This window comes from Aquila chrysaetos, chromosome 24, assembly GCF_900496995.4.
Source record: "Aquila chrysaetos chrysaetos chromosome 24, bAquChr1.4, whole genome shotgun sequence".
NCBI lineage: Eukaryota > Metazoa > Chordata > Aves > Accipitriformes > Accipitridae > Aquila > Aquila chrysaetos.
Genome location: NC_044027.1, coordinates 10,880,119 through 10,900,247, shown reverse-complemented (window position 1 = coordinate 10,900,247; position 20,129 = coordinate 10,880,119). Strand labels below are relative to the sequence as shown.

The 20,129-nt window shown below is 44.5% G+C and overlaps 1 protein-coding gene across 1 annotated transcript; it reads left to right on the top strand.

Annotated features, from left to right (window-relative positions):
* Positions 1-123: 123 nt before the first annotated feature.
* Positions 124-18,196, top strand: LOC115335148 (tumor necrosis factor ligand superfamily member 8-like). The gene is made up of 4 exons (XM_030000427.2): positions 124-483; positions 7,205-7,250; positions 15,540-15,611; positions 16,167-18,196. Exons 1-4 carry the CDS (start codon positions 289-291, stop codon positions 16,562-16,564), a joined length of 711 nt encoding a protein of 236 aa, XP_029856287.1. The 5' UTR covers positions 124-288; the 3' UTR covers positions 16,565-18,196.
* Positions 18,197-20,129: the final 1,933 nt, after the last annotated feature.

Sequence of the window (20,129 nt, the reverse complement as noted above, 5' to 3'; positions counted from 1 at the left end):
GATCTTGGTAACTATTCACTTTCTGACATCAGAAACCTCTGATACAGCATACAAGACTGTCGTCGCGAAATCCCTGATCAAGAACATGAAGCTCCTTCCCCTCTTCACAGCTGCGTCCTGCTTCACGCCCCCAGGTCCCTTTTTCTTTGTACTACAAGTGATGAAGTTTTTTTTCCAGATCACATGAGCCAGGATGAAGGGGGAAAATCCTGCCAGGAACAGAGATGGGCTGCAGCTTGAACCTGATCAAGCGGAGATACAGAGCAGTACCCTGAGAGCTATATAAGAATGTGCTCAGCACAAGAGCAAACACTTTTTCAGGTGAAGGACTCTCATGAATCAGCCATGCATGAGAATGAAGACACCGTTTCAAGGAGGCTTGGAGCCACTAACAAAACAAGTTTGTATTTCACCATCGCTACCCTTGTTGTGTTACTCGTCTTTGCATTAGCCACCATCATGGTCTTAGTTGTTCAGAGGACGGTAAGAAATTTCTTACTTTATTAATTGGCTCTTTTCTTTCTTTCTTTCTTTCTTTCTTTCTTTTTTTAACCTACTGCTTTTCAAAAATTATTCTGTGGCCAGAAAAACAGTCGCTGCCTCCTGTTATAAATGCACCCACATGAATTGGGGGAGAGAAAGATGAAACAAAAAGGGAGAGAAAAGAACTTTCAAAAAAAGAAGACCTTTCTCCATGGGCAGCATTAATTTCTAGCATGCAATTTCTACTCTGTAAATGGAAGGGGAAAACTCATAACCCAAGACGCAAGCCACCCTCTGTCCTGCCTAGTTAGGAGGAGAGGTGGAGAGAAGATAGATCAGTGCCTCAGTGTCTGCTACCTGGTTTTACATGTGTCTCCTGTTGCTTCTTTGGAGAGTGACCACTGTCTGAGATGGTCTGGTAGTGCCTACATGTGTTCCTCTGAAATAATGATAAATTTCAGTAATGGATGTAACACAAGACATCTCTATGTGTGACACAGTGTGGTGCTGTCTGTTGGGATGCACCGTGATGTGGTGAAGCAGAGCTCTCTCAAACTACCTAGAGCAGTGGATGGGGGCAAAGCAGCTCACTGCTGCTCTCTTTTGTGTCAGTCCTGTTCTTGGCTGTGATTGTTAATGCAAAAGTAGAGCTATAGCAAGGATGACTGAGGGTGTGAGTGAGGTGAGGTCTCATAAAAACAACTGTTCCCTCTGCCTACAGACATTTTTTTCTTCTTAAAATAAAGCTCATTGCTCTCAAGTGAATCTGGGGTTGAATGGGGAATCAGTGAGCCAGGGCAGAGGTACAGGTGGTTGTGAATATAAAAAGTGCATTTCTAATCTGACCAGGAACATTGCCATGAATTTCACCAGGGTAAAATGCCAGGTTAGAATTTTTACAGGCTTTGAAATCTTATTGCAAAAATCTAAGTGCTGAAGTACCTCTACCACTATTCATAGAACGAAAGCACCAGTGCGGGGCAGCTGGAGGAAGTTGGCCGTGGAAAACCAGATATGATCTTTCAGCTCAGTATTTTCTCTTACTAAATTTACCCCATGCAATTTGTGTGTCTGTGTATGCACATTACCCAGAAATTAAACCATGAAGGCTTGACTGATACTCCTTTAAGTTGCACCAGAGAGGAGTCATTTACCTGAAATCAGCATTCTTCCAAAAGAGGAGCAGTTTGGGCACAGTTAGAATGAGACATGGGGGTTTTCAAGTGATAAATAGTGGGACATTAAGGGGGATCTTTAAAATAACAGCCTGGGTAATTACAGAATTGCCACAGCTTTCCTATATAATGAGGCTTTCATTTGTACTTATTATGAAAGTAAGCATTAAATTACCTCTCCATGAGGATAAACGCAGTTACACTAGTTGCCAGAGGAACAATATTACTGAAAGAGTCAAGGTTTTCATTTAAAAGAGTAATGACATTATTGCAGCTGCTTTGGAAATGAGCTTGGCTGAAGGAGAAAGTAGGAAGCTGAGGTGTGTGAGAAACACAAATAAAATCGAGCAGCAATTTTATGCTGTGAGAGGAATTTGGCAGTAAAAGTGTAACTTGTGTTCTTCCTCTCAGGGACCTGAAAGACCCCAAGTTCAGAAGCAGCATAGTCATTCTCCACCCCTGACTGGTCGTGAATTTCTAGACCAGGGAACAAGTGCTGATTCTGTGAGAGAGGTTCCTCAAGAAACTCCAGGGCTTGTTCCAAAAACACTTTAGCTCATGGTCACACTGTCAGCGTAAGGCTAGGCACAAACTCCTTTGGTAAATACAGTTATGGTTGGGATGAGCATCTTGTAATGTTGACTTCAGCAGCTCCAGGACAGGGGGTCTGGGGGGTTCTTGGAGTTCTGTGGATATTGAGTCCTGTTGCTGTAAGGATTAGAGCATCATCAATTGGCTTAATTATTTTCTTTGTAACTTCTGAAGAGATGACCAACATTTTGTGTGATCAGCCTCTTGGGAAGATCTGGTTTTCTCTCCAGATGTTGTCAGCTGGATTATGTGAGTAGTCCTTGACCACAGGGGCAATGGTGGCAACTTTATGCCCTCCCTATGCTGAGCTGGGATTGAAACTTCTATTTTCCTCTGTTCAAAGGAGTGTTAGAGGGACAATGCAGGCCTTCTGACCTATGCCTCGGGTACCACTGCATTAAGAGGAGGCTTCTGGTGGCAAGCAGATCCCACAGTCCCCTAGCCCCATTGCAGGTACATGGAAGTTGGCTGCTTGTCTTTGTTTTGATGAATTTACACTTGCCTGGTTTAAGATGAAGGACGATGAATTGGAAAGGGAAAATCAAACTGTGTAGAAACAAGGCATCCACATCACCCAAAATCTAGATGCTATAGAAATCCAACAAGAAAACCAAAACAAAAAAGCAACTATGATTCCAAAGCCACTTCTCCGAATCTAACAGCACTTCTAATACTCATTATCCCCCTGCCCCGTATTTTCCAACACCCCAAGAAATTTCCTTTATGCCTTGTTTTCAAGAAGGGTGGCACAGCACATTAGCGTCAGACCTGGGAAGTGTCGGTTTTTTGGAACTAGCTACGTGCAGTGCTAAAGTCAGTTTATTTCTTGAGCTTTCATCTGCAGAAGTGCTTGGCTTCAGGCTATTCACTTGTCTCGATCTTTCACAAGTGACTTTATTTTCCTCTGGAATAAGAATACTCGCTGGATGGTGGTCTGTAGCCTTAATTTTTCTTAACACTGTTATACAAGTGCTAAAATCTCTACCCTTCTGCCTGCTGCATTTCACTGCTGATGGTTATATGTATAAATACACGTCTTTGTAGGTATTAATGTATACGGAGATATATATGTAAAATCAGTGAAAGAGTATGGGACAGAAAGGACTAGACAAATGTAATTTTAAGACACACAGACCCTAGCAAATCTTACATTATACTGCAAGGTATGCTGTATCAGACACCTAGGCCACCTAGCTTTGTGAACAAATTCTGTGTGAATGTCCTAAGTCTGTAATCTGTGACAGTCCGTCACTGCTCTGGATTTTGTAGACTTCACATTTTTAACCTAGAAATTGTGTGGGCAAATCTTTTCACCACCATTAAGGCACCAGGGTGACAAATGCTAAAAGTCAGTGCAGTTATTTATATTTGCTGATCTAGTCTTCAAGGCTGCTGGAGTGAAAAATGTAAAACCCCTTTAGCAGTGGGACTGCTGTAACCAAAAATTGCTCCTGCAGCACCTAGCACATTCCTGCACTATCTATTTGGTGGTTTATGCCTGCTTAAAAATAATCTTGCTACAAACTGACCCAATCGGTGCCTATTGGCCCCCTCTGGTGGACAATCCTGACAATAATTAAAAGAAAAAAAACCAAAAACCCAACACTGAAAATTTTCCCTGAAAGCAGATTTCCCACTTGTTGAACACCACAGGAAAACCACTGAGGCATTTTAAAAGAAAACTGCACTGTTCCAATTCTTGCCATCGGTATTCTGTCCAGTAACGTTCACCTGCTGTCTAGAGGTGTCACTTTAACAGGTTTTTGTCAGTACCGGAAAAACTGAATTTCACACGGGGCTCTGTTTCCTGTGATGCTCATTATCAGATCAGCTGTGGAGATGGCACTCCGCTTTCTGGAGTCTTCATGTCTCATTTCTACCTTTGCCCCTCGGCATCTCAGGGCCACCTACCTAAAGTGCCATGGCCTTCCTTCCCCTCAGCCAGAGACAGATAACGATGGTTTGAGGCTGAGCAGAAACACGGGAGAGCCTTGAGGCTTTTTTTCAAATGGCAAAACTTCCTTCAAGGACAGCAGGCTGAAGAGCTTGTCCCTGCAGAGCTGCTGTGTGGACATGCTCTTGGAAGAGCCCTGGACCTAGTTAAGCTGACCCCAGGCCAATTTCTGGGGGACCGTGGTTTGGAGGTGTGTTCTCTTGGACTTTCTAGAGGCAGATAACACACTTCAGAGACCTCTGGTTAAATGAATAGTCAGTTCTGACACATTAGAGTGACCCGCTAGCAGCACCAGTCTGTCTTAGCTTGGGAAAAATTCTTGTAAAATGATTAAGGGAAAGAAAGCAATGAATTTCACTGGCACCTCATTATCATTTTCTCTAATGAAGCAAACCCAAATTATTCTGCTTGCTGAGTAGAGACTGAGATCCTTCATCATCAGCACCCAGATCACTCCAGACAGGGTGAAATTCATTGTCATGAATACTTCCTGAGCTGGCACTGTAGAATTTAATCTGTTTGGGCTCCTACTGTGTTGCTCTTTGCATTCCAAATTACAGCATTACGTGCAATATTTTTGCTATTAGAAAAGAAAGAAGTAATGCCAGTAATATTTCAAAGCAAGCTCTGAAGTTTTATTTGAATATCTACTCAATTGTCACTAAAATAGATTGCATTAGTATCTGCTGTTTTCACCCACTGGGAGACTTCCCAGGTGAGAACACAATACATTAGTACATTTTAATTTTGTTTCTGTTGCCCTGACTGCAAAGGAAGCTGCTAGCCATCAGCCTTGTCCTGCATGCCATCTTCAAGGGAGGGCTGCAAGCTGAACCCCTCACTGATGAAAATGTCTCAGTCACTTTACAAAATACTTCTCTACAGGTGGCAGTGGATCTGCTGCCTGATTTCATTTAGCATAATCTAGTTGGGGACAGAGCATCCCCTTTGTCTCATGCAAAAATGCCTTTAATTCTCCACCGAGGGCAGAAACAGTCATATATTGCATTGAAAAGTAATGCTTCCCTGTGCCCTGAGTGCATGTGAGAGGAACAGCCAGGGCAAGGGTCCAAGATGGGAGCTGAGAGGGTCTGGCAGGTGGTCCTTGGGAGGGTTTTCAGCCGAGACTGTTCTCAGTCCCACATTTTATAATATGGGTGCATAGGATCCATGAGAGTTTGCAAGGGAGGGTGTTGTGTAGGGGACCAAAAAGCTTGGAAATGCCTGGTTTTTCAAACTACAGCTCTACGTTCTTCTTCTAACCCAGCAGCCTTTCTGTACAGCTTGGGAAGATCACCTGGAGAAATACTGTCTCGACAGAGAACTTCTGCCCTGTTTTACATAGGTGTGGGGAGAGAAAATGAACAAATCATATATTACAGATACCCAAATTATGAAGCACCTGTGCCATCTGTGTGCAGGACACAGCATTTGGCATTAGACCAAAGCATAACATTGCTTTGCCGGGAGCAGATGCAGTTCTGCACTTTAGCCATGGTTGAAAACATGGTCTCATTAGGCCAAAGTCTAATTAAAAGTATTCTTAAACATTTAAGGCTAGAACATTAAGTACCACAAACAGATACAACATAACTTCTCTCACTGTCCAACAATCTTCCTTCTCCCCACAGCACACATTATCCTATTTACACACAGAAATAAAGTGTTTATGTTTTAATTCCACTGTGGATGGAGTTGTCTCTCACCATACACGTGGTATGCCTCATTTCTCGCAGGAAATATTAGATGTTCTGCTAAAGCTGGTACCAGCTTCCCAACTTTCTTCTTCTTGGACATCCTGGTTGGTCACTGGAACAGGCTCCCCAGGGAAGTGGTCACAGCAGCCTGTCAGAGTTCAAGGAGCATCTGGACGATGCTCTTAGTCATATAGTTGAGTTTTAGGTAGTCCTGTGAGGAGCAGGGAGTTGGACTTGGTGAACCTTATGGGACCCTTCTAATTCCAGATATTCTATGATTCTATGCTAAATTGGGTCTGGCCTGGCTAGCCTGCACAATTAGCCCAGATAATTGGCATCCAGCTAAGAGGAGCTGGTTTAGGCTAGCCTGAGCAAAACCTACTCCCTGATACTGAAATCATTGCGGGACTGCCCGGTGTGTGTAGGTGAAGGGACATGACACAGAGTTTCAAGAACTGAGGCACTCTCAGTGTCTTTCCTCAGCTGTTGGGAGAATTTCTTTGCTCCTTGAGGGCATTGCTGGATGTTTATGAGCTGTCAGTGACTTTACTTGTGTGGAAGTAATCTACAAGCAAGCACAGGCTTCAGGGCTGTGTGTTTGGATGGCAGAGAGGTGTGATAAAACAGAAGCAAGATGAAGCCTACCATATTTCACACTTGAAGTTTGTTTCCTGAGAAATTCTCAGGCCATGCTAATTGAGGACCATTTCTCATGCCATTTTGACCCTTGGGCTTACATCCCAGCAAGAAGTAGGAGGAGAGGTGAAGCAGGACAACACTGTCACTCTCAGACCTGTGTTGGGGCTCTACAGCTTTTATTTTCATCCAGCTACTGGCCTCCCCAGGTCAGACACTGGCTCTCAAGGATGTCCAGTCCCACTCTGTCCTACTGTCTCCAAGCTTTGCAAGCCACCGAGTGAGGTTTTCAGGGCTTGTCCTTCCAAAACAGCCCCAACAAAACCCACACACATTTCTTACCACACTGAGAGGATTCCTGGCTGTGTCAGAAATGTAGATTTTTCTATGTTAGAAAAAACAGGCTGTGATGAAGGATGACTGAGGATGGTATCTGGATGATTGCAGAGAGCTATTTGCTCCACAGCAATCTCTCACTGACCTCTGAGGCTCTATAGGAGCCGTACGCTCTGTAGCACCTGGCACTGGCTCCCTGCACAACAGGCTCTGTATTGCCTTCACAGCATGCAACAGAAACTTTTAAGATACACTTTTAAAGCAGGGTTGTACTTGAACATGTATATGCCCTGCTGCCAGAATAACCATCCCTTCTCTTGCTTCTCTTTCAGGCAGCTGATCCTGCCATGGAGGGCATTGCAAAACCTATCACGACAGGTAAGACACCTAAATAATACATGTGATTTGTTTCAACTGTAATGCAAATATTGCCCAGGATCACAAATAAGCCAATTGTGCACATCTTAACATTTCCCATAAAGTCTCTTCTTGGTGAAAAGCTAAGGTAGTGGGAAAACAGAAAAAAAAAAGAAGAAAAAAGCTTTCAAATTACTCGGTTACACCTCCGGAAACCAGCGCATGGCTAAGGAAATAACAAGTATGTCTGAATGTGCCCGGAGGTGTCTTTGCAAGAGAGCCGTTTTGCCAGAGGATGTGAACATCAGTCTATTAGGTCTTATTTTAAGGGTTGGCTCTTGCATGTGTGGGCGTAATATCCCCATCTTCACAAGGCATGGGTGCAAATGTGTTGGTACATATTTCAAAACAACTGAAACTCCTCCTGTACTCCTCTGGCCTGGAGCAGTCATGTGTTTTCCTACTGGTTTGTGGGGAAAAGGGAGGAGGGAATGGGTAGGTCTAAAAGGCACAAGTGGAGAACAGCAGCAAGAGGCACAAGGCAAGGAATTAAAACAGGCAGAGTATGAGCACAGGGAACCCAAAATAGGAAAAACTGTCCAGCTAGACTAGCAGAGACAGTGTACCAAGATTCTGCTTTTCCTTAGTGTAAATCAGGAGAAGCACTGTTTATTTCATTGACATTGCCCCCCTGGTTATACAGCCCTTAGCACCAAGTATTTTGACTTCTTGCAAATACAAGTTCATACTCAGTTGCGGAGGATAGGCGATACCATTGCCTCTCACTCTACAGATGGGAAAAACGAAGCACAGTGTTCATCTAGAAGCTACGGCAGAATGGGAAATAGAAGTAATTGAAGTTCAAGGTCCAGAGAGTCCTAATCATGTAACCATCTTTGCTGCAGCTGTGTTTTTGCACACAGGTGACATAATGCAGCATTTGGGCAATGCATACTCTACCTTAGATAAGTTTTGAATCCAGGACTCTTCCATATTGGGCTTGTTTCATAGCCCACAGATCTCAAAGTAGTCCCTGCATCCTGAGAACTTCACATCTTGCCTGACCATCATTTTTTATGTTTTCAAATTCCTGTAACCTGGAGGGATTTTCTTTTCCCTTTAGGATGTCCCTAGGACATCCTAAGCACATATTTCTTTCTCTCTATCAACCTAAGTAGCTCCTTAAGTATTTTTAAGTCTTTCTTAAGTCTTACAGTATTTTATTTTGTACCTGAAGTTCCTCAGAAACAAAGCAGGGTCTGAACATACAAGGCAGATTTGAATAAGGGCATTTGGACAGTCACATCACAGCCCCACTCCAGTGCATCCCAAAAGGTGCCCAAAAAGGAGCTTTGCAAACCCAGTGGGCTGGAAAACATCAGCCTTGCTGCCCACAATCCCCAGTGACAATATAGAGTCCCCAGCGGCTGCAAGGTGGTGGGGCCCCAGAGCAGAACCTCTGCGCTTGTAAACCACCATAACCTCAGAGAAATCATCACAACTGTGCTGGTTTTCATGGCTGAGTTTTACCACCAGTTAGGAAGAGGTAGTGAATGCTGTCAGTGTGGGGTCTAGTGACTGACAGAGGAGAAACCACAGAGACTGTATCTGTAGGTCAGCATTTTTCAAAGCAAAGCACAAGCGATACTGGCATTCCCCGTGCAGGGAGGAGAAGTGTCACTAATTCACAAGTGCATTGCAATATATATATATGTATTTATTTATTTCATCTCAGGCAACCTGTGCCAATTGCTTTTTCTCCTCATCACTAACTGGGAGGTGCCAGGCAGGAGGAAAGCGGTGTCTCCAGGAATGTACAAGATGCCGTTTCATTAGCCAGAAACCTTTCTGTCTTTGGGTCAATATCAATTACAGGCTCTTGCTCTCTTGCTCTGAATTCTGCTGCTAAATCTGAGATGATGCCATTAGTGAAAGACAAAGGAGGGAATGATAGAGAAACCCCACAAGGCAGGAGGACTTGTTGAAAGCTGTTTGCGATGGGTGTAAGTGCTCTATCAGCCTACCCCTCATTGCCTATCAGTCTCTATTGTATGTCTCTGGCAGGGTAATAGAGCATTAAAGTGTGAGCGAATTACAATGGCCTTTTATTTTTCTCTTAAAATGCATAAAGCAGGGCTAATTGATTAATATATCCCAGTGGGTAATTTACTGAGGCCCCCTCTGCAGGGAGTTCTCTCATATGCTGCCAGGCATCGCTTGCTGACTTCTAAGCAGGGACTTGTGGCGACCGCTGCAAGGTCCCATCCAGCAGCTGCAGAGCAGCAAGAAACCGAAGAGTAAGAAACATTGCCAGATGGGGACTGTGGTGAGGCTGAAGTTGCTGTGGATTTAGATTTGGATCCACGTCTGCCTCTCAGGCAGCCCAGAAGTTGATACTGTAATTTGGATGTATTTTGTACCCACCTTGTTCAAACCAGGGTTTGAAGCCCTGCATTTTAAAAGTGGGCAGGCAAGCAAAAAATTAGCATTGCCAAGTTGCCAGGCGGGTGCTCAGCCTTGCTCCAGCCCTCTATCGGTACCTACTTGTACAAAACATCTTGAAGATGCCAGTGGGGGATGCAGGACTGTGCTAGTGCGAACAGCTGGGGTTCACTCAGGCAGATACTGTATTGTAATGCAAATGGACAGTGCTCCAGACACGGCTGCATTTCAGAATTAATTTTGTAATATTAAAGCAGGAAAACCACGATGATTTCATTTAGATTTCCAATGAGATTATGTTCTATTATTAGCTAAACAACAGTGGGCACTAAAGCAGATTTATAGAAGGTTTATGTCCCTGACTCAGCTGTCAGTCTTCAATGGATGGGTTTGCAGGAATCCACAAGCAGTAGCTGAGAGCGATGCGATGTCAGCTAATTAAATGTTTGTGTGAAAAACGATATCAATCTCCTCAAATCCTCTGTGCCATTGTCAGTGGAGTACCTGAGCAACAGGGGGAAAGAATTACATTCATCATGAACTAAATGTTTATGAAATAGTCTTTCTGTAGAAGTATTTCTCTGTGGAAACTCATCCACATTTCATAAATATCAAATCATATATATTAATATGGGCCAGAGAGGTATTATTGTTAAGTTCATTTTTTTAGAGGGAAAACTAAGTCACAGAGAAATTTATGACCTGCCAACGTCTGGAAAGGTTCAGCCCTCATCATCTCCTTGCTGTCCTCTCCGAGCCTTGTTTCCCCATAAATGTTTGTAATACTGGACTGATGGCTTTTGTTGTTATTTTGAACTGCAAAGACATGATACCAAAATCTCTTCTCATTTATAAAAGGAAAAACCTGCAGATACATACGCATGCACACTATTTATAGATATTTTTGTCTGGCAGTAAGATCCATTAGCAGTTGATGGACAGACCAGGAGAGGAAATCTAGCACCCCATTCACAGTTTCAATGGGAAATAGGTTCCCAAATAAAAACCTGGCTCCGATAAATTAATATAATACAGGTGACATACACATCCTTGCTACCCTAGAGCAAATCAGGCTGAAGCCAGTGAAGCAAACAGGTTTGCTTCCAGATTTGGGGCAATATCTCTAAGTGCAATTTGGCCTTCTGCAACTACATCTGGTCTCTTTCAGCCTGGAACTGTCCCAGTGCAACACTAATGAAATTGCTTATGAAATTGCTAATGAAAATTCGTTAGTCACAAATCCCATGACGGTGGATTCTTCAGAAATGGATATTTCACATTTAGACGGTGTAGACTTTTTCCTTCTCAGCTTCAGTACATGTACGTGTCTGTGTGCATATATGTGAAACTGTGTAAGGTGCTGTCCGCTCTTGGGAGGTCAGGGCACATGAGCTGTGTTTCTCAGGTCGAAAAATTTTGACAAGCCTGGGCTTGCAAATGCTAGAAAGAGTGCACAGGCATCATCCTAGGCAAGCATCCGGAGGAAACTGCAGCTAGACAGATTCCAGTTAGTCATAATGGGGGATGGTTGCTTATTTAATAAATAATGAGATGATTGGTATTGCTACAAAATGTTGAATGTTAGGTCTTCCAATACTTAAAATGTAAGTTATAGATGAATATATGTATATATATATATATATATATATGAATAGCTCATGAAATTATGTGACCTATGCTATACTGATGAGCAGGCTAGAGACTTGAATAGTTTTGGCCTTAAACTCTCCAAGTTTTGCAGTAGTCAGGTATGCAGTGATGAGTTTGTAAGAGGTTCTTCTAAACTTGGAGGAAAAAAAGGGATGCTTCTAAAGTTTACGTTTTTGGAAGGAGGTGAAATTGGCAGCTGAGTTCAGTCCCCTTTCAATGCACAGGAGCAGAGTGACAGTCCTTGGGCTCTTGAGGACCAAAGGCACTCGGTGCATGTGTGACAGGCACAGCCACGAGCAGAGCCCAGCTCCACGTCGCCCAGCTGGCACTTGTCACAGCATCACTCAGTGGGGACAGTCCATCAGTGCCAGCTGGCAGCTGTTTGCGGGACACTTAACTGGAAGGAGAGAGTTAAAGATAGCTGCGGGGACTTCAGATGGCAGCTTCTGAGGAATAAAATTAGGCAAGTTCTGCTAACTCTAGCATGCTGACAGAAATGTGTGAAATCACCTTGCCTAATTTTTTAAGCACTTAAATTGGTGGGGGGTATCGAGGAACTGAAAGCTGTTTGTTGCCTGCCCGTACTTCTTTACTTTGTAAAGTAAGTTCAGGTTTTTGACCTGCTCTTGTGCCTGTCCACACTCAGCCTCCAGCTAGCTGCAATGCCATACGCACTGGAGAGGAATCTCACTCTAAGAGGTGACCAGTACTAGGTCAAGCTTCAGAGACCCCATTTGAGGGGCATTTTGTGTCTGAGTAGCAATACTTTGCATTCTGGCATGCCACTTTCAGCCCTTGGTTTCACTGCCCTTTGTCCGTGCTCCCGTTAAACCCATCTCAGAGGTGGGGAAACTGAGGCAGCCAGCAGTGAGGAGAGCTCCCCGGGCAGAGCCACATCTCCTTGGACCTGGCTGGCAGCAGCCCGTATTTTCCACGTGTCCCACAGCCCTTGGGTTCCTCCTGGCTGGAGAGGGGCCTCTTGTGTTTTGATGAGATTCTTTCTGTTTTGCACCGCAGGTGGAAATCATGGGAGTGTCAGGGAGGCTGCAGCTCCTCTGAGTCCCATGTCACAGTCCTGTGGTGCGTCCCCTTTGGCTCGGTAGGGAAAAGCTGCATTAAGCTCATGGAAAGCTCTGGCCCTTTTCCTCAGGGCTGCACCCTCTGGATGCTCATCCTATGGTAAAAAGGGCCAGGAAAACAAAAGTGAATTGTCTCCTCATAGCTTCTTTAGGACAAAATAGCCTAAATGGCCTCCTGCTAAGGCTCCTTCCTTATCAGCAGGCTTCCTTAAAGCAGCCTGATCTACAGCATCCATGCATCAGAGCAGATGATGAAACCAGTGTGGTCTCCTTGGTACTTAGTCCCAAATGTGGCTTTGCTTTTCCTCCTTCTCACAGTATTTTTAAACTCATATAATCCTATTGACTTCAGTGGGATTACTTCTGATTTACACTGTTACTAGTGCAAAGCCAATTAGGCGATGTGATTGAACATATCCATCGATCAGTCCTGAAACTCTAGTAATTTCAGTCTATCCTGGCTTGTGCTGAAATGTTTCAGATAAAAGAATTAACTTGAGAAATAAAACTAGAAAAGAGTTATAAGCTGCCTCAGCAGACTGAGAACCGGAAATGTCTCTATAAAACAATCTTTTTTCCATAACTTGCCTTCTCAGAAACACAGCTGATGTCACCAAATAAATGGTGTAAAACAAAACTTGCTGACATCAATAAAAGTACAGCTTTGGAAATGCAAAGTACAGCTAGGTCAGTGAGGGGTAGATCCTGAGAGATGCCATGAATAACCTGAGACAGCTTGTGGCTGATCGGGCTCCTGGCAGCACCAGGCTGTTTGTGTGCAGGTACAGCATTTTGCTTGCTTAGTAGATGTTGCAGGGCTGCAGTTTCCAAAGTCAGCTTGAGGAGCAGGGGATTTTCTGCTTTATAAGGTAAACCCCCTAAATGCCACCGAGTTTCTGTAAACATACTCTCCCTTTTTGCAGGACACTTGTAATGCGAGTGGGCTCAGGGTAATGACTGCATTACCCAGAGACTGTTGCTACCACTGTTAACAGCTTTAGTTTGGCGTAAGGGCCAGAAGGGTTTTCTCCTATCCTATGCCGTATCTCCACATCTCTGTAGTGTCTGTTCACTCACTAAAACACTATATTGACATGACTAACACCAGGAAAGCAGGCTTTGGTTTTTCTTTGGGGATTTCCAGTGCGGCCAAGGGACTTTGATACATGACTGACTTACTCATTCTTGGAGCATAGTGAGCACCTGCTTCCCTCAAAACTGTTTAAACTACTAAAATCAGAGAAAGATTGTGATTCTTTTAGGATAGTCACAGCCTCCTTCTCCAACAGTGAGTGCGAAGGGTGCAATGTTACAAACCGCCAACCAGGAGGACTTGTGTGTGGGACCAGCTTCTCCCTGATTTATCCATCCTTCTGACCAAGTACCTCTTAGAAATCAGGCCGTGCAGATACTGCAAGGGTCTGGAGATTCGAATCTCTTTTTTGCACCCTTAGTTTCAGGAACCCTATGAAACTTAAGGTCCTTGTCTCACTCTGCATTTAGTAGACACCTTCTTGTTCATGTAAGGAACAAGAAATACATCATCTGATGTCATGGAGTAGCATCAAGATTTAGTAGAAATTAGTTTTGTTTATTAACTGGTCCCTCAGAGACCCTTGTAGGGTGGGTGACTCTTACACCAATTTTATAAACCAAGTCACAGGAAAACTTAGGTGATTTGTGTACCCTGGGAGAAGGGAGTATAATTTGGTAAGGCTTTACTGAAACTCCTTCATACTTTTTTTCCTGGTATTCAGCTGTAGAATAAAACACAGGAAATTCCCAGCCTCCCATCTGAGCTCCTGTGCACATCCCTTCCACAGCTGCAGCAGGGCCACTGTTTTCCCAAATCTGTATCTTGTCTGTGTATCTGTGCACCAGTGGGCTGCACAGGGCAGTACAAACTCTGCTCTATACAATCACAAACTAAAGGAGGAATAATCAGTGCCATTCACTGAATGCCCAGCAAGGTGAGAGGAGAAAAGGCTTACACAGAGCAGATGGGAAGCTGAAATGTGGATGGAAGGAGGTGAAATTCAAGGGTAAGCAGTGGGGTGCAGGGTCCAGGATGCAGGAGCTGGGATGCAGGGTCCGGGATGCAGGAGCTGGGACACCAGGATGCGGTGCCAGCATGCGGGAGCTGGGATGCCGGGATGCAGGGTCCGGGATGCAGGAGTTGGGATGCCGGGATGCCGGAGCTGGGACGCCGGGACGCAGGGTCCGGGATGCCGGAGCTGGGACACCGGGATGCCGTGCCGGGATGCCGGAGCTGGGACGCCGGGACGCAGGAGCCGGGACGCCGGGACGCCGGAGCTGGGACACCGGGGTGCGGTGCCGGGACGCCGGAGCCGGGACACCGGGACGCCGGGGCTGGGAGAGCGGGATGCGGTGCCGGGACGGCGGAGCCGGGGCGCGGAGCCCCGCAGCTCCCCGCCGCCCGCAGTCCCGGCGGCGGCCGCGGGAGGGAGCCGGCCGCCCCCGCGCCGCCGCCGCCGCCGGGCGCTCCGCGGCGGGGCAGCCCCGGCGCCTCCCCGGCCCGGCCCTTCGGGTGCGGGGACGTTCCCGGGCGCGCCGCCGCCTCCCGCTCCGAGCCGCGGGCCGGGCCCCGCGGGCAGGCGGCTGTCGGGCCTGGATAGCCGGCCACCTCCCCTGAAGTCCTGGCGACGCTCGCGTTTGAGCCGTGAGAGAACAGAGCGACGTTTCGAAAGCACCCGAAGAGCCTTCTTCGGAAACTGTGTTCCAGTGAAATGTTCAAAAGCTTCTTTCTGTAATTGCCCCATACAGATAATTTGCTTAAGTTAAGCTTACCCGCATATAATTTCTATTCGTAGGAGGGAGAATAAGAAATACAATTTTTTGGACCGATAGCTGCCATCTACCAGAGCTTTAGACTGTTAGAAATTTACCAGTCGAGTTACACTGCTATGAATTCCCCTTGCAGATCAGATACTGTCAGCCAAGGCGTTAGAACCAGCTCTCCTACGTGCGGTTCTAGCTGCTGCTGCTTTTTGCTTTGGAGCTGCTGCTGTGGAGTTTGTCCATGGCGCAGGTCTAGCAAATAAGCGAGGTGCCAAATGCTGACAGCATTTTACAGTATGAAAAAATCAGGACTGGTCACTTAATTTGTTGTTTCCTTCAGGGAACACCTCCGAAGACTATTTAAGAATCCTACAGAATGTCCCGACCAAGAGAGCCGCTGCGTACATGAGAGGTCAGTGGGGAGCTCAGTGGAGGGCAAGAGTTGGCAAAAAGAGATTGCAGAGCTGGGTGAAGAGCAGGCTGTTCATGTTATTCAAACTGGTTTTAGTGGCAAATAGTTTTTTTGACCAAATGGGCCTTTTACAGGAAAAAAATCCTTAGCTTTCCTAAAATGTGGGTGTGTATGGTAAACCCTCTATCTGATCACATATAAACTTTTTTTTTTTTTAACTCGATAAGAAAAAATAAATAGAGATACCTTCTGCACACAAACATATGAATATACATCTCCATTATTTCCCTTCAAATATTGCAGAAGGACATTTTCACTGTATCTCCCTGTCTTGGGTTTCCCAAGGGCTGTGTAAGTCCTTGGAACTTTTTCACACCCCACTTCCATGCGGGAACTCCCAGCCACCTGGCCAGGGCCTTGGAACTTCCTGCAGGAAAACCACAGAACAGGTATCTCCATTTACCATGAAATACATTGCTGCAAGTCACATAGAGCTGAATTCAGGTCACTAGAGCTCAGCGGCTCATTTTAAAATTTGTTTGCTTTCCTTTCTAGTGTCCAATCCAGTAAACAGTTCAAAACTGAGCTTGGTCGAGAAGGGTATTTGTGAAGACATCCAGTGCAAGAGCGAAGAGCTGGTGATAAGGAAACAAGGCCTCTACTTGATCTATTGCCACTTGAACTTTCATTTTCCCAACTGTTCAAACAGCCCTACCGACCTCAAGATAGAGCTCCTTGTAAATGACAAAGTCCACAGGCAAACATTATCCACATGGTGCGCATCAGAAACATGCCAAGAAAAGACTTTTAAGACCTTGTTCCAGCTCCATTTGACTTACCTGAATGTGAAGGACCGAATATCAGTAACACTTAATCATCCTAAATTCTTGAATGAAATCTCTCTTCCCAATGAAAACGTTCTTGGGGTCTTGAGGTACAGCGATGAAATGTGAGCAGCTCTCTGACTTCCCACTGCTGCCCAGACTTAACTTTCTCTGAACAACAGTAGCCTGCTTTTACTAGGCAATATCTTATTTTAAATTTCCTATCTTACCTCATCACTAGGGTAAACAAGGAACTTTGTGAGTGTCCCAGAACGAAACCTAAAACACTGCAAGACCCACACCTGACAGATTCCTCTGGTTTGGCTCAGGGTAGGATTGTTGTTGGATTATCCAGAATATAACCCACAGATCTGCCAATGGTTCCTCTAAACGATACTATGTAAGCACAGATTAAAAGGTAACCAGATTATGGGAAGAATACGCAATATCGAGACTTTTTGGCTAATGGACTGCTGGCAAGGTGCCTGTGCTCAGGAGATGGGGAAATCTTTTTAACTGAATTTTATGGAGTAGTATTTTGATGTGGTCTTTCCAAAAAACTGACAGTCAGAGCTTGTAATCAAGGCTTTCTTTACAACTGGAGCACGCAACCACAACTCTGGAGTAGGTTTATGGATAGATCATACGAAAGCAAAGATGATGAAATTATTGACTCTCAGGCTGGTAGCTAAAACTCTGGGACAGGACATAGGAGATGTGGAACTTACGGGATATTTCTGTGCTGCATTCTGCTATGGACTTTATGCAATTTACTTCCAAGTGTCTTCCTTTTCACTATTTATCTATCTTTTCTATTTAAATATTAAGCCTTTTGGGGAAGAGACTTTGTGTATGCACAGTGCTCAGCCTCTGTTCTCACCTGGGGTTTCTAGACCTTTTCATAACAAATATTAAAATAGTAATCTAGTTGCAAATCTGGCCACATAGCAAAGTTCATTATGACACATTTTCCTCAATTCCTGTCCTGCCCATTTAACAGTACCCTGCATGACACCAGACCACCCTGGTGTGTAAATACACCTCTAACGCCTGCACTTTCTGAAAACCCAAGATTTAGATTTGAGGTCCAGACTTTCCCAAAGACAATTTCAGACCTGGCCCTCAGCTGAGAGCTGTGGTCTTTGAGCAGTCCAGAGGATAGATGTTATTTGAGCTTCTTTGGCTTACTGGAAAGCTTAGATAAAGACAGATAAAGGAGTACTCTCAGGCCCTCTTATTCTATGAATTGCAGTAACACAGGCATTTATTTGAAATTTTATTCTTACAGTGTGGGGAGGGAAGGGATCAAAAAGTTACAAAAACTGGTACCAGTTCACTCTTTCCTCTTTTCCCTTCATCCCTGAGATGCCACCAAGGTCTACTTTCACTGGTATTTGAGTTTTTCCCCTTGCATACCTATACCTTCTTTCTTTTACATGACTAGATCTTGGTGAACTGTTCACATCAAAACATTTAGTCACAGATTTAGTTTCTGCCTTCAGAAATCCAGTGTTTTATTATTCAAGCTTACTTTATGTTGTCAGCTGATGTAGCTTAGTTTGTGTGAGCACACTCAAAATACTCCTAATAGTAGTAATTTGCTACTTGCGTTATGTCACCAGAAACTCATGGTACGTATTGGTGAGGTTTCGTCCTATTGACCAGGTGACTTCAAAATACACAAGAAACTTTCAAAAGGTGATAAGCAATTGATATGAGTCACTGCTAGAGATACCTGCTTTCTGTCTTGATAAACGTTGACAAAACCAAAAAATTCCTTTTGCTATTAATGGTTGGGGAAAAAAAAAAAAGAAAAGAAGAAAACTAAATCCATGTTTTCTTTCTTTCTTTTCCCCTTAAAGAAATGTATTTTTGTAAGAGTCAGCTTACCCTGCCTATGGCTTTGTAACCTCCACTGGGATCTCCTCACCCCTCTGGACCCTATAAATCTCTCATGTCTCTGAACAGGGTTTTTAACTTCTATCTGCCTCCACCTCAATACACACAACTAATGCCCAGAGAAGTTTAAGCAAGCCTGGCAGTCAGAAATCATAGCTCCTGAATAGAGAAAAGGCAACTAATGAATGAAAATATGCATTTACTCACACATACTACCTCCCCTGCACCTTTTCCTGAAGGCTTTGAATTGAAAGAGAAAGACCATTCTTTCAAAAAATAAAGCAGCTCTCTGCATAGGATGATTTTATTCTATCATTTTGCCAGATGGAGAAAATCCTGACAAAGCAGTGCTAAGCTTCTCAGCCCCAGGCTTTTTAATACCACAGGATAAAGCAATCTGGCCTCTACTCTGTTGCCTCTGAGAAATAAGAATAAATTATAGCCATAAAAAGAGCCCATTCATAGTGTGCAATTTTGCCATCAGTTATAAAAATGTTAAACAGCTTTCACTGAAACAAGGCCCTGAGCCAAGCAGCAGCCTCCATGCTTTCTGGCAGACTCGAAGTCCCTTCACTGTTTCATCCTTTCTCCTTTTATTTCGTAGTTTTTTGAAGCCGGTCATTTTTGACAACAATCCTGTACTAAAGAAAAAAAGTCCAGGCTGATCCTTTGCACAATGCTGATTCTTTTCAGCAGCATCAACAGCAACAGACTTCGGGGAACAACCCATTCCCACGGTCTCAGCATCACCGTTTGCAGCAGACGAGCTTTTCTGCAGGAGGGTCCTCACTCTTCTGAGGAGCACCTCGGACCTACAGACCCTGCTCTGGTTCCCCACCATAGGGCTCAATCCATGAGAAAGGGGGGGGACTACTGAAAGCAGTGAAGTCACGGAGAAATTTTGAAAATTCTTCCCCTTGTTCTCAGATGTGGCAAACGTGTGGCTTTCTGTGCATATGCTCTGTTGCTAACTTGACCAGAAACAGGAAGCATCAGCAATCTCACAAGCAAGTCTGCTCTGTTGAGGTTTCTTGGCCCTTCTCAGACACCGAAAAAGTTGAACTCTTAAACTGCTTTCTGCTTAGCTGAGGAGCATCTATGGGAGTTAATAAATGCCTTTATTCGTAATCTTGGTTGATAGGAAAAAAGGCGTGTTATTGGTTTAATTCTGGCTGTTGTTAATAGCTATAGAAAATTTTAATAGGGACTTAAATAGAAGTCAAGTCAATGCAATACACTTCCATCCAAGCTCACCCGGGGGCAGTAAACCAAAATCAGATCAAGTTTAATATCAGAGATTACAGAGTTGGATCTCAACTTCACCAAGGCTGTGAAGACTTTGAATCCAGGATTGCAAGTAGACTTTACCTCCCGTGAAATTGGCCTGAACCCAAACTCCTCAAAGCCCAGATCTGAAAATTAGGTCACAGCTTATCTGACGGGGATTCATTATTTAGGCTACACAAGTGCTTACTGAGGGGCTTGGGAGTTTTGCATTCACTTCGCTTCTGGTTTTGTTTCATTTTCTTTTCTTCAGCACTTCCCAGAGGGAGGAAATGTGATAGTCACTTAGAGAGAAATCCTTTACTGTGCCATGGGCCAGCCAGGGGCCGTGTGCTACCTAAAAATGCACGGCAGTCCTATGATCCCACTTGGATCAATAGTGCACTGATCTTCTGCACTCCTGCACCCCTCTTATGCACCCAGATTTCTCTGGAGAGCAAACAGCATTCTGCAAAAGCCTCAGCCACTTGCTCATGCTCTTACAAAAATTACAAGCAGCTCTATTTGTTTT